Source organism: Nerophis ophidion, linkage group LG03, assembly GCF_033978795.1.
Source record: "Nerophis ophidion isolate RoL-2023_Sa linkage group LG03, RoL_Noph_v1.0, whole genome shotgun sequence".
Taxonomy (NCBI): Eukaryota; Metazoa; Chordata; class Actinopteri; order Syngnathiformes; family Syngnathidae; genus Nerophis; species Nerophis ophidion.
In genome coordinates, this window is record NC_084613.1 from 48,173,856 (window position 1) to 48,189,730 (window position 15,875).

At 41.0% G+C, this 15,875-nt stretch overlaps 1 protein-coding gene across 8 annotated transcripts in view; it reads left to right on the forward strand.

The window, feature by feature from the left end:
• Positions 1-15,340, forward strand: part of cln8 (CLN8 transmembrane ER and ERGIC protein) — a 43,059-nt gene extending 27,719 nt beyond the window's left edge. For 4 of the 8 annotated variants that reach the window (XM_061895452.1, XM_061895458.1, XM_061895456.1 and 1 more), the window contains one exon: positions 13,629-15,340. In XM_061895452.1, the coding sequence (XP_061751436.1) occupies positions 13,629-13,955 (327 nt within the window). In that variant the 3' untranslated portion in view covers positions 13,956-15,340. The other 4 variants (XM_061895451.1, XM_061895454.1, XM_061895457.1 and 1 more) reach the window with 4 other exon arrangements.
• Positions 15,341-15,875: the final 535 nt, after the last annotated feature.

Genomic DNA, 15,875 nt, shown 5'->3' on the forward strand with positions numbered 1-15,875 from the left:
CCCAAGTGGACTCACAGTCTTACAATTTGCACTGTTTTGCAGGACACTGTAATCCATCCATCCATCCATCCATTTTCTACCGCTTATTCCCTTTCGGGGTCGCGGGGGGCGCTGGCGCCTATCTCAGCTACAATCGGGCGGAAGGCGGGGTACAATCTGGACAAGTCGCCACCTCATCGCAGGGCCAACACAGATAGACAGACAACATTCACACTCACATTCACACATTAGGGCCAATTGAGTGTTGCCAATCAACTTATCCCGGGGGAACCCACGCATTCATGGGGAGAACATGCAAACTCCACACAGAAAGATCCCGAGCCTGGATTTGAACCCAGGACTGCACGACCTTCGTATTGTGAGGCAGACGCACAAACCCCTCTGCCACCGTGAAGCCCGCAGGACACTGTAATGAAAGAAATTCATAATCCACCTGGTGCCAGTGATATGTTGAAGCGACAGCAGTGTGGAGCTGTATTTTGCCACATACAGTTGTGGACCGTCACACACACATATATATATATATATATATATATATATATATATGTATATATATATATATATATTAATATATATATATGTATGTATATATATATATATATATATATTAATATATATATATATATATATATATATATATATATATATATATATATATATATATATATATATATATATCGTACCTTGATGGTACCCCTATCACTGGTTGACTTTGTAGTTATTTGCTTACGAACGAGTTTGCATCTCCTCCCCGTGAATGTGTGGGTTCCCTCCGGGTACTCCGGCTTCCTCCCACCTCCAAAGACATGCACCTGGGGATAGGTTGATTGGCAACACTAAATTGGCCCTAATGTGTGAATGTGAGTGTGAATGTTGTCTGTCTATCTGTGTTGGCCCTGCGATGAGGTGGCGACTTGTCCAGGGTGTATACCGCCTTCCGCCCAATTGTAGCTGAGATAAGCGCCAGCGCCCCCGCGACCCAAAAGGGAAAAGCGGTAGAAATGGATGGACGGATGGATGGAAATGCGATAACAACTATATCAATTTGTTCAAGTAAATCTTAAAAACAAGTGACAAATAAATAATAATAAATGGGTTGTACTTGTATAGCGCTTTTCTACCTTCAAGGTACTCAAAGCGCTTTGACACTACTCTTGCGTGGAACCGAAGAAAGGTAATTCCGGTTCAAAATGTGTGGTTCTTCTTTGAGAAACAATATTTATATATAGCTAACGATACAATCGATATTAACCTTTGACAACAAATTAAATTAGACTAATTATGCGAAATAAAACAACCAGAAATGTTATCGCCTAACATTCCAACAGCCCCAAAGTTGTTTTTTTTAATCATTGAATCCTCCGAATTGAATGTAGAATGGCGTACTATTAAAGTTAGAGAAGCAGTAATATTAAATGTTAATCATTACTAACGTTAAATAAGATATGTTTGGTGAAATTGCCCAGTGACAATGTTGGTATTGTAGTGACACAAACTCACCACAAGATGAAGTTGTCGTCAATATTTAGTGTGGCAGCCGACTCAGCTGAGTGAGTAAAGACAGTCATTGTTAATACATCTGGCATGTAATTTACACCAAATACACATTTAGAAATTAAAATTCATTGATTTTCACAGTTCAATCTCTTTCATGAAAAGGCATTCACTGAAAACAATAATTTTGAAAGATACAAATAAAATATCCATTCAATAAACTAATATTACTCTTAAGAATCTTAGTTTTTTTTTGTGTTGATTTAATGTGTTTTGTCTTTTTTGATTTAATGTGTTAATTTCCTCGAGAAAGACGACATGAAAGTAGTAACCAATAGAATGCTGCGCCGGCATATTTGGTCCAATGAGATGTCTGGACATCTGAGTAGGCGTGACTTCCTGTTTGTCGGTCATATGACCAAATTAAACTCGCGTGAGTTCAATGAAGATGTAGCTTCTTTCTTACACGATTGTTGGAAGGCTATGTAAGTAAAAGTGAAATACCTTTTCATTTCAAAACTTTCATTCCATTCCAACCATGTATTTGCTTATGTTTTTGACCCACATGGCTAGTTTAGGGCGTGTGAACTTGCATTACTCGTCGACTTGTTGTTGGATTTGAGTTTGCTAACTGGAATGCTCTATCTCGAACAACATCAGCTTTCCTCTGTGCCTGTAAAACTATTCTTACAGTCCTATTGTTGTAAGTAATGATTTGATAATACGCTGAGGAGCGTTACTTGAACATACAACTGTATTTAATGTGGTATAATGGTGGTCGTTTGCTTAGCTGTTTTCTTTTGTTTTGCAGGTGTCAGTACATCATGGTACTACTAAGCTGACATACTAATAACTAATATCCACCAACATGGATCCTGGGCAGCAACCCAGCCACCTTCTTCCCTCCCAAGCTGCTGCACAATACTTCCCATGGGATCGTCGCTACCAACTTATTGGCATGGGTTTTGCCTTCTATACAGCAATCTTCCTTGTCTCCCACTTTCTTTCTGCAGCACTGTCCCGCACCTACAGCTCCCTTAATGCTAAAGAGAAGGTTTTCTGGAACCTGGCGGCCACCCGGGCAGTGTTCGGTATCCAGAGTTCAGCTGCTGGTCTCAGAACTCTCACTCAGGACTCAGAGTTGAGCAGAGACAAAGTCAGGGGACAGGAGGACTGGTCGTGGTTCAACGTCCTCACAGCCACAGGGTTCTTTGTGTTTGAGAATGTAGCAATTCACATCTCTGGATTGGTGTTTTGGTCACTTGACCTCCCACTGGCAACGCACCATTTCTTTGCCTTGGCAGGATACGTAGGGGCAGTAGTGTATGATGACATGGGACACTTCCTGCCAATGGTGACACTGCTGCTGGAGATAAGCACGCCATTAACCTGCATTTCCTGGATGCTTCTGAAGGTAGGAAGACATTACATCACTTATACTTTGTTTTAAGTTAATCGGAGTGTGCTTTTTTTATTAGTGAAAATGCTCAAGTCTTGTCTGGCAAAAAATAACTAAAAATAATCTTTCTATTTTTAAGAATCGGGAAGTTGTGTACCCTGTTCCCTTTTTTTATTGCAGTAAGGTAATAAGGTGTTAGATCATTGTCCATCTCTACCCAACTGTGTGGAAAATAGTTTGATTGTTTACAAAGAGATGAAAATTGTTAAGGTGATACCACTTTACAAAGGTGAAAACAAACACAAGTAGTCAAATTATAGACCAATATCCCTGGTGTCACAGTTCTCAAAGATCTTAGAGGAATTGTTTGCTTTCAGGTTAAATAAATGTATTAATAGATATATAGCATTGTATGTAATAATCAATATGGGTTTTGTACCAATCACTCAACAACTGCAATAGTTGATTTGGTAGAAGAAATTTCAACTGCAATAAATGGAAAACAATATTTTGTAAATATTTTCGTAGATCTTCAAAAAGCATTTGATACTCTATTAGGGCTGAGCGATATATCGATATACTCGATATATCGTGGGTTTGTTTCTGTGCGATATAGAAAATGACTATATCGTGATATTTGAGTATACGTTCTCACGTAGTTGCTTTTAGCTGCGGGCATTACACTACAGGCTCTTCTCACTATTTCTTGTCTCTGCTTCTCACAGAGACGTAAAACGAGCGCACCTTCATATATGCATCACATACTGTTGCGCGTGCAACATGGCGTTGCACATGACACGCCCTCGCGGAGCAGAGAGGTAGCGACACGGGTAACATTAGCTGTGGTGCTAACGGTGCAGTGCGAGTGATAATACAAGCAAAAGAAGGTGCAAATCTTGTAACAAATGAAGGAGGAATGAATCCCCAAGAAAAACAGCACAGGGTCCATTGTCTGGCGGTGGTTTGGCTTCTAGCGGGATTATGTCAATTATGTGGCAAAGCATTGCTACAAAAAGTAGCAACACTGCTAATGCAACATCATTTTAAATGCCACCCGCTAGAGAATAAGGAATTCTTGAAACTCTGCATGTCAACATCTCGGCCAGTGCCACACCGACAAAATGCCGAAGCAACCTTTTTGACATGAACACCGTATGAAAAAAATTGTCAACAACAGAAGGACATAACGTCCAAGTGGAACCTACCGAATAGCGAAGGACATACACTATTTGACTTTCTATTATGCAGCTCATTTTCATTTGACAGTTATTGAAATATCTTGTGGGACATCTAAACAAAAGTGAACTTTATTTGTTTTATAATATTATAGTTGTGTTCTGTACAAAAAGTCCAATTTAATTTAGTGCTGTTTGATATCTTAGTGACATCACAAACAAAAGTGCATTCACAGTAGGGCTGGGCGATAAATCGATATACACGATATATCGCGGGATTGTCTCTGTGCGGTATAGAAAATGACTATATCGTGATATTCGAGTATACGTTCTCACGCAGTTTAGATGCGGGCATTACACTACAGGCTCTCCTCGCTCTTTCCTATGTCTCCTCACAGACAAGCGCACCTTACACGTCACATACCGTCAGGTCATACGTCACATTTGTATACGCTGTGATGCTGGCGAAGCCGTGCGAGTGGTAATACGAGAGAAAGAAGGTGCGGATCTGGTAACAAATGAAGGAAGAATTAATTCCCAAGAATAACAGCAGGGCACCGTCATCTGGCGGTAGTTCGGCTTCAAGCGAGAAGATATCGAATAGACAACTTTAATTTGACAAGTGTGAGGCAAAAGCTTTGCTACCAAAAGTAGGATTACTGCTAATATGTAGCATCATTTGAAAAGTCTCCTGCTAATAACTGTTTAATAAATACAGTTTTGGTCAATTGACTTAGTTGTGATTTCCCTCTCTGCAATAAAGTTTAAAATGAGCCTGTATTAATGCAGTATAAACAAGAATGTTTTAATGTAGACACAGAATCATCATACTGCTGTGATTATATGCACGTGGTAGTGGTTTGTGTTGTGGTTTGTGCAGCCCTTTGAGACACTAGTGATTTAGGGCTATATAAGTAAACATTGATTGATTGATCAAGTGTTAATTCAAGGCTAAGGCAAAATATCGAGATATATATTGTGTATCGCGATATGGCCTATTAATATTGAGATATTATTAAAAGGCCATATCACCCAGCCCTACTCTTGATCATAAGTTATTATTGGACCAGCAAATATGGAACAAGAGGAGTGGCTCATGAGTTACCGAAAGTACAGAAAACAGTTTGTGGAAGTTAACAATTGGAAGTCTGCCTTACATAATATAGTTGTGGAGTACCACAAGGATTGGTCCTTGGACCGATACTGTTCCTCATGTACGTCAAGGATATGACCATGGTTTCCAAACTGTTTAAGTGTATTATATTTGCGGACGACAACATTTTATTCAGGACAAAATATTACAGATGTGTTAGAGGTGGTTGAAAATGAATTAATCAGATTTAAAAGATGGTTTGATGTTAATAGCTTATCCTTGAATAATTGTTCTCCTCGGGTCGCCACCTTGTCGTGGTGGAGAGCCGTGCGTGTTCCAATGAACCTGAGAGCGATGCCGTCTGGAGCTTAAGCTCCTGGTAGGTTCAACCATGGCGGTAAGGTCGAGGGTGAGGTTCCAGACGAACAGCGGCCCAAAAAGTCCTCAACGGCGGAGTGGGCGGGTGATGGCAGCGGAGAAAGCTCCACAACGGTCACAAAGGCGGGAGAAGGCTGCAGCAAAGATGGGTCCCCAATTGTCTTGGTCTCCATGCCATTGGACCCTGGCCCTCCCTTTGTCAAGGACAGGCGTTCTCCTGAAGGAAGGACTCACCATTACCCCCCCCCCCCCCCCCCCCCCCCAATCTCGGCAGCAGCACCCATGTCTGAGCAGCCCTGTATAGGATCCACTCTGCTCATCCCAGACGGGGAAGGGGCTAGAAAAGGTGCCCTAAAAATAGCCTGCCTCATAAAACCTGACTGGAATACCGCGTCCAGTGGGTTCACCTACAGCGGTCGAAAACAAAAAACAATGAACATTGGAGCATGGAACGTGAGAACGCTTATGGACAGTGCCTCCACCAATCGTCCAGAAAGAAGAACTGCTATCATTGCCAGGGAGCTGAAACGGTTCAAGGTCGACATCGCCGCCCTGTCAGAGACCCGCCTGGCTGAGGAGGGGCAACTAAAGGGGGAGAAAGGGGGATATACCTTCTTCTGGAAGGGAAAAGTGGCTGATGAGCCCAGAAACCATGGGGTAGGTTTTGCCATCAAGAATCGGCTCATCTCCCAACTCTCCGAATCTCCAGTAGGCATCAATGAGCGTCTCAAGACCCTACGACTGAGTCTCTCAAACTATCAGATGGCCACAGCTGTGACTGCCTATGCATCAACCTTGGACTCACAAGATGAAGATATTGAGACCTTTTATGCAACCCTTGACCAGGTTTTATCAAACGTCCCAAAGGAAGACAAGATCCTCCTACTCGGGGACTTCAATGCCAGGGTCGGCAAGGACCACGAGCTCTGGAAAGGCACCTTGAGCAAAGAGGGTGTTGGGAATGTAAACTCCAATGGAATCCTCCTATTATCTAAATGTGCTGAACACGAGCTCGTGATCACAAACACCTTGTTCCGCCAGAGAAACCGTTACAAAACCTCATGGATGCATCCCCGATCAAAGTGCTGGCATCTCATTGATTATGTGATAGTCAGGGCCAGAAATCGCAAAGATGTCAACATCACCAGGGCCATGATCAGCGCGGATGAATCATGGACTGACAACCGCCTCATCCGCTCCACCATGAACATCAAGCTGCGGCAGAAAAGGAGAACACAAAGGAAACATCTTCGCCCAAATTTCAACCTCGACAGCCTGGGATACACAAACAGGGTGCAACTCTTTCAAGACACCCTACTTGAGAGGCTCCCTGAAGAATACCCAGAGGGTGTGGAGGAACACTGGAGGGCTCTCAAAACCACACTTCTTGAGACCAGCAGAGACACCTTTGGCTACAAGACCAGGAAACATCAAGACTGGTTCGACGACAACGATGTCGAAATACAACATCTAATTGACGCCAAAAGGAAAGCCTTCTGCACTTGGCAAAATGACATCAGCTGCATGGCCAAAAGGGAGGCCCACTCCAAGGCAAAGGCACTTGTCCAAAGCAGAGTACGAGAGTTGAAGAACCAGTGGTGGTTGGAGAAGGCCCTGGAAATCCACAGACTTGCAGACTCGGGAGACACCAGGGATTTCTTTAACGCCACCAAGGCCGTGTATGGGCCCTGCTATCGAGGCCTAAACCCTCTCCGCTCCAAAGATGGACAAACCTTGCTGAAGGACAATGTTGGTATCAGTTCCAGATGGCAAGAACACTTCCAAGAACTCCTGAACCGAAAGACCACAGTCGAGCTCGAAACCATCAACCAGATCCCTCAGTGTCCCATCATGGAGCAGTTGGGTCACCCCCCAACCGAAAATGGATGCCATGAGGAAACTGAGCAACAACAAAGCCTCTGGACTGGATGGGATTCGAGCAGAAATCCTCAAGCAAGGAGGACCAAAACTCCTGTGTCACATCCATAGCCTGCTGGGTAAAATCTGGGATTAAGAGGAAATACCGGCTGAGCTCAGGGATGCCCTGGTTGTTACCATCTTTAAGAATGGAGACAAGGCCGACTGTGGCAACTACAGGGGTATCTCCCTCCTGTCGACAACGGGCAAAGTGCTGGCTCGTATATTGGCCAACCGGCTACTGCCTCTGTCAGAGAACACCCAACCAGAATCGCAGTGTGGCTTTCGTCCTGCCAGGGGGACCTCCGACATGATTTTTACAGCTCGTCAACTGCAGGAAAAATGTCGGCAGCAACATCTACCTTTGTACATGGCGTTCATTGACCTCACAAAGGCCTTTGACTCCATAAACAGAACTGCCCTCTGGTGTGTTCTCTCCAAAATTGGATGCCCAGACAAGTATCTAAAGATCTTGCGACTACTCCATGATGACATGACGGCAACCGTAGTCGGCAATGGTGGATTGGAAACACCTCCTTTCAAAGTAGACACTGGTGTTAAGCAGGGCTGCATCATCGCACCAACCCTGTTCGCCATCTTCATTTCCACCATCCTCCACCTCACCAGCCAGAACCTACCTGAGGGAGTCAAGCTCATATACAGGACTGAGGGAGGGCTATTTAACATAAACAGATTCAGGGCAAAAAGCAAGTTGTTCACATCCTCCATCATGGAGCTACAGTATGCGGATTACAATACCCTAGTTGCACACTCCGAAGCGGACCTCCAGGACATCTTAAACGCCTTTGCCAGAGCCTACAGACTCCTGGGACTTGACATAAACATAAAAAAGACCCAAATCCTATACCAACCAGCTCCTGACACACTCCTACAACCCCCCACAATTCATGTGGGAGACAACATTCTGGATAATGTGGATCAATTTGCCTACCTTGGCAGCCTTCTCTCTACAAGAGCTGTCATAGACGCAGAGATTCACCACCGCATCGGGTGTGCCAGTGCAGCCTTTGCCAGGCTGCGGAAGAGGGTTTTTGAAAACCGAGACATCCAGAGACAAAGACAAAGCTACTTGTCTATCAAGCAGTAGTTCTGCCCACACTGCTCTATGGAGCCGACAGCTGGACCACCTACAGCAGACATCTGAAGGCCCTGGAGCAGTACCACCAACGATGTCTCCGGAAGATCCTCAGGATCGGTTGGGAGGAGAGGCGTACAAACATCAGTGTTCTGAAAGAAGCCAACATCTCCACCATCACCACAACCATCATCCGACATCAACTGCGATGGACAGGCCATGTCATATGCATGCCCGACAACCGCCTTCCAAAGCAAATGCTGTATGGCCAGCTAAAGGAAGGAAAACGTACCCAAGGAGGGCAGAAGAAGAGGTACAAGGATAACATCAAAATCCACCTGAGAAAGTGTCACTTCAGCCTCAGCAACTGGGAGGAGGTAGCCCACCAGAGGAACATGTGGAGCAAGATGTTCCATGAAGGCACAACTCACCTAGAGAAGGACCTCCACCGTGCCGCAGAAACCAAGAGGCAACAGAGAAAGGAGAGATCCACCACCAACACAGCTCCTCACACCACAACCACTACCCAGCCAACCACCCACGCATGCCCCCACTGCGATAAAGTCTGCGGATCCAGGATCGGCCTCTACAGCCACCTGAGGACCCACAGATGACCAGACCCACCGACAGGAAGACAATCTTACTCGTCTCGAGTGATCGCCGATGATGATTATCCTTGAATACTAGTAAAACTAAATGTATGATTGTTTGTACTAGTAGTAAGAAGTTCAGATTCAAAGAACACGTGCTCAGATTTTTGGGTGTTATGATTGATGAACATTTGTCTTGGAAATCACACTATTTTGTATAACTCACAGATTGTTGCATATCTGACATATTGTATTGAAGTGTGGGGTAATGCCTGTAAAACATTTTTAAATCCAATCTTCCTTCTGCAGAAAAGAGCAGTAAGAATCATTACTGGAAATGCATACAGGGAATCCACAAACCCAATATTCAAACAGTTAAACTTATTAAAATGTCATGAACTGGCAGAGTGTAACATCCTATAAAATCATGTACAAAGTCTACCAAACATTTAAAACAGATTTTTAAAAAGATAAAATAATTACAATCTGACAGGAACTGAGATCTTTAATATTTAAATTCAGAACAGTGATAATGGAAAGAAGTATCTCAGTCAGATGTTAGTTTATGGAACAAACTTGACAGTGGAATAAAACAAAACTCTTTCTGTTTTCAAAACATTTTTAAAATCATGATGATGAAAACATATGACTGAGTAGAATTATTTCTTCAATATTGATTTAGTTGTAAAAGGAAAATATGGCTTTTTACTCACCAACATTGAAAGTCCATTGTTGTATTTGTGAAAATAGGGGGCGGTTATTATACGTTTCTGACTTCTTTCTGCTCATTTTTATTCATGTTTTACTTTAATGTTATGTTAATTGATTTATTTTAAATGTATTCCTTTGTTTTATTTTTTATGAATGAAATTAATAAATGACATGAACTGAACTGAAAAACTGGATAGAGGTGTCCCAACTTGTTACTGATATTGGTTCAATATCTGCAAAAAAAAAACCAAATGCAAACCAAATCTCCAATGTCACCTCTGATACAAACAATTCTGCAACGTGTTTACTTCTGGAAAGATAGACTGCTAGTTTTAAGGTAAATACCCTCCAATAAGCACACAAGGTTGGTGTTATGTTAGTGAAATAATTTACAAAAGGTAAACATTGTAGGCTAAAGGCCACTAGAATCTAGCAGCTACACAACAGCTAAGCACACGATAGCACACAAGCTAGACATACGCAAAAAACGTTGTTAATTGAATATGTATGACACTACTTTTGTCAATATAAACAAGTATCAAATAATTACTTAAAGAAGCATATTACTTACACATACAACGTATCCACGGCTGAAGTGTATTAGAACATATTCAGTAACAAACGTCTCCGCATCATTCAATTTAAGTTAAGCTCATGCCATGAGCTTAATTTAAAGGAGACCGATTATGCAAAACCAACTTTTCTTACCTGAGGGTTCGTGCTTTTGTGTATTTGAACATTTTAAATCAAACCGTGGAGGCATTGCAGGGATATATTGTACTAGGGCTGGGCGATATTGCCATTTTTTAATACCGCAATATTTTTAGGCCATATCGCGATATACAATATATTTTGCGGTATTTTGCCTTAGCATTGAATGAACACTTAATATATATACTCACAGCAGTATGGTGATTCTATGTGTCTACATTAAAACATTCTTGTTCATACTGCACTAATATATGCTACTTTTAAACTTTCGTGCAGACGGGGAAATCACAACTAAGTCAATTTACCAAAACTGTATTTATTAAAGTTATTAGCAGGCGACTTTTCAAATGATGCTACATATAATATGTAGCATCATTTGAAAAGTGTGGGGCACAAACGTTGATACCAAAAGTAGCAGTAATGCTACTTTTGGTATCAACGTTTGTGCCCCGCACTTGACAAATTAATGTTGTCTATTCGACTTATTCCCGCCAAACCACCGCCAGACAATGAGCCCCGTGCTGTTTTTCTTGGGAATTAATTCTTCCTTCATTTGTTACGAGATTCGCACCTTTTTTCTCTCGCAACAACCCGCTAGCATCACAGCTAAGGTTAGCCACGCCGCTACCTCTCCGCTGGGCGAGGGCGTATACGTATGACGTGACAGTAAGTTACGTATGTAAGAATGTGTGCCTGCTTGTCTGAGAGGAGACAAAGGAAAGAGCGAGGAGAGTGTAATGCCCGCAGCTACGTGAGAACATCTACTCGAATATAACGTTATAGTCATTTTCTATATCGCACAGAGACAAACCCGCGATATATATCGTATATCAGTATATCGCCCAGCCCTATATTATACAATAACCTAGCCTTTCGTCCTTCCTTGGAATTAGCTCTTTTGTGATGTGTGACCTGTGGCGTCTGCGGGTATATCCTAATATTGTAGAAATTTACCCAAAGATCTTTAGGCGAGTTTGCAATTGTTTCCATGCTGTAGTCAATAAGTTCCTTCTTTTTCTCTATCCTTTTGTTGTGGGGAAGACTGGCTCGTACATGCACATGCATCCTCCGCTGTTGCCATTTCTAATACAAAGTAGCATATAGTTCTAACTAGGGCTGGGAGATACGGCCTTTTTTTAATATCTCTATCTTTTTAGGTCATATTGCGATACAGGATATATATTACGAAATTTTGCCTTGGCCTTGAATGAACACTTGATGCATATAATCACAGCTGTGTATACATTAAAACATTCTTCTTCATACTGCATTCATATATGCTACTTTTAAACTTTCATGCAGACAGGGAAATTACAACTAAGTCAATTGACCAAAAGTGTATTTATTAAAGTTATTAAGCAGTGGCACAAACATTCATGTCGTTTCCAAAACAGAAAGTGCAAGATTGTCAGAGACATTTTAAGTGTCAAATAAAAATGAGCTGCATATTAGGAAATCAAATAGTGTTCTTCCTTCGCTATGTGGTAGGTTACTATGGACGTTATGAAATTCTCTTCATTCTCTAGCGAGGGACTTTTCAAATGATGCTACATATTAGCAGTAATGCTACTTTTTATTGCAACGCTTTTGCCCCACACTTGACAAATTACGGTTGTCTGTTCGACATATTCCCACTTGAAGCCGAACCAACGCCAGACGATGGACTCCCTGCTGTTTTTATTGGGAATTAAGTCTTCCTTCATTTGTTACCAGATCCGCACCTTCTTTCTCTCGTATTTGTACGGCTACGTTAGCATCACAGCTAACGTTACCCATGCCGCTACCTCTCTGCTGGGCGAGGGCGTATACGTATGTGACGTATGACGTGACAGTATGTGACGTGTGTATGTTTGTGCGCCTGCTTGTCTGTAAGAAGGAGAGACAGGAAAGAGTGAGAAGAGCCTGTAGTGTAATGCCCGCAGCTAAAAGCAACTGCGTGGGAACGTATACTCGAATATTACGAAATAGTCATTTTCTATATCGCACAGAAACAAACCAGCGATATATCGTGTATATCGCCCAACCCTAGTTCTAACCTATCTTTGTCAGTAGAAGCAAAATGGAAGCGCTGAAAACTACAACATGGCTGGCAGGTAGAAGGCTCAGTCAAGGTAGAGGCACCTAAATAAGATCGCCCACAAAACGTATTCAGAAAGTGTGCAAAACATAACTTTCTATAACTTTAAGGGCGGCATGGCTCCGTTGCTAGAGCGACCGTGCCAGCAACTTGAAGGTTCCAGGTTTGATCTTCGCCTCCGCCAACGTAATCACTGCTGTTGTGTCCTTGAGCAAGACACTTTCCCCACCTGCCTCCAGTGCCACCAACACTGGTTTGAATGTAGCTTAAATAAGTAGTTAATGAGTTTCGTTATGTAAAGTGCATTGAGTCTCTAGAGAAAAGTCCATCCATACATTTTCTACCGCTTGTCCCGTTCAGGGTCGCTGGAGCCTACCTCAGCTGCTTTTGTCAATATAAACAGGACAAGTCGCCACCTCATCGCAGTCTAGAGAAAAGTGCTATATACAAATAATTCAATTCACATAACCAATGCAATATTTTGACCAAACAACCACCTCTACATGTAATCTAGACTAAAAGAAAACGTTTTAATGTAGGAAAGACACCATGAAGACACCCTATTAACTTAATTATTTTGGCTTCAAATAACTGATACAAATAACTGTAAGTCTGTATTAAGGCTGGTGTTTTTCAAACCTACCATTGTTCTCAAAGATTACAGACAAAAAAAAAATACTATAATAATTTGTAGTACTTGAGGCCCTAATATCGTATCAGGAATGAAAACATTTCTTACATACACTGTAGATATAAATATACACATTTTTTTTTTTTTAAAAAAGCAGTTATATATTTATATTTTTTCAACTTTTTGGTTCACAATAAAAGTTGGAAAGTATCTAAATCTATGTATTGCATTGTCAAAAATGTGCTTCACTTACACAGCTAAAGAGTAATTGTAATAATTGCAGAAGCAAGTAAATAGTTTTAAAAACTGTTCTCATTTTTTTCCCAACCTTCCCTCCCTCAATTTGTTTTTGTTAGGCCGGCTATGCCCGCAGTCTGTTTTGGAAAGCCAACCAGTGGGTGATGATCCACCTTTTCCACTGTCGTATGGTTCTCACATACTACCTTTGGTGGGTAAGCCTGACCCACTGGGAAGGAATCAAAAACCACATGGCCCTGTCCGTACGCCTCCTCTTCTTCATCGGACTGGTTCTGCTCACCGTTATCCTTAATCCGCTTTGGACGCACAAGAAAACCATGCAGCTGCTCAATCCTGTCGACTGGAACTTTAACAATAAACCCGTACCTGGTAACAACTCTACAGTCAACCAGGTTGATGTTCTTGTCAAACCCCATGCTAGTTAAGAAGTCCTAATTTAGAAAAAATATAATTTTCATCTTAATTTCTTTTATAAAGGTTGACTTTTTTGGTGAAACTACCTGACTCTACCTGCTTACTGTTTATTTTACTATAAAGTACATTCTTTTTCATGAATTATCTTTTAAAGTTGCATATTTTGACAGTGTTTGGTTTTCACAAAAAAAACTAATATCCCTTATTTTTGTGTGAAGTGTCAAAATGGAGCTGAAATGCACCTTTTACAGGTAAACTTAATAATGCACTTAAACTTGTGCAGGTTACAGTGCATTTTGTTCGTCCTGGAATGTTATCTCGGAAGCGGAATATCCCTAACTTTATGTGAAGAGTGTAGACATTTAAACCCATCATATTTTTTTACAGTATTATACTGTAAACTATAAAACATGCTGCCCCGGTCTGGTTAATAGCCCCCGTGGCCCATTGCTAGAACCGCCTCTGCTCCCAACTAAATGATGGAGTTACATCCAGATTGGGGCGCTAATTTATTAATGATTATGATTCAGTTAGTTACTTATGTTTTGGATTTATGAGGTATTTTAAGTAGAGATATTCCGATCAAAGTTTTATGCTGCCGATTTTGATACCGATCATCCATGAGTGAGATCAGCAGCCTGTTACCAATACCGATCACACGTATTAACTATACATTTTTGGTTGTATTTATGGTGAGTGTTATTGACAGTTTAACAATATCATACATATATTTTAACAAGTTCCATATTCTCTTTTACTACATACCTTTGTTTCAGCAAAACAAAGTCTATAGTACACAATAACTCAACAAAATTAAACAAAAAAAACCTACAAAACGACCATCTCCATCCAAGTCATTTAAAACCTTTGTTTTAAATGGCACAAATACAAGGCTTTTGAATGCAGTGGAATTGTCTTTTGTGTAAAATATTACCATCATTTCCAATAAGGTTAACTCTTTTTACTGGCGAGGTTGTCTGAAGTACAATTTAAATATTATGGACGAGGTAACAGAAAATATGAGAAACAGTTGACCATACCAACTGTAAGCCTCAATCTGAAAATATATTCAATACTTTTGGACTCACTGTCTGTGAATTACATTCTGTGTTTTAACTTCTTGTTTGTTTTAAATTATATCCATTGTTGAGATAGACTCCAGTCAACCCCCCACCCCCACCCCCGCAACCCCGAACGGAATAAGTGGTTGAAGATGGATGGATGGATTTTACAAATGATTTACCTAAAATTATTCAGAAGTAGCTCTAAAAAGGTGTGCTGTTGTTCTGTTGCATTTATGTCATATGTCAAACTCACCACCTTTTATCTTTTTGTATTATGAAGTGTGTTATGTTGAGTTTGAGTTACCAAATAAAATTCCTGTTGCAATAGCAAATTGTTGTGTTCATGTTTTGCCTGTGTGCTAATGGGCATCTGCCAGTAGAGGGCATAATAGGGACAAGGTCCAGCGTTATTTTTGTGCAAATTTTTGCCTTTTAGAAAAATAGTGTGGAGTCTGTTCTGTAAAACATAATAAATAAACAATACATGTAATACTCAACATTTTTATTTATTCAAAGAACAATGTAGATTTATACAATTTCAACATTGTCAACACAATAAATAGTGTGTGTTTTGTTATTTGCCAGGTGTCATCTCTACAAAGTGTTTGGATTGATATTTAATATTAAGCTATTCCTACAACAAAATACACTATTATTAACATGGTAGGATATAGGCTATTAAGAGTTAGCAGCTACACAACAAAGTAAGCACAGAATATATAGCTCAACATATATAATGTCCCTAATTGAACAATGTTGCAGTATAAAACACCACACTTGTCAACAAAAATAATTAACTGATTATAGTGGCATATTGCTTATGACACATATAAGGCAGAAGGGTATTAATAAGTGTCCAGTAACAAA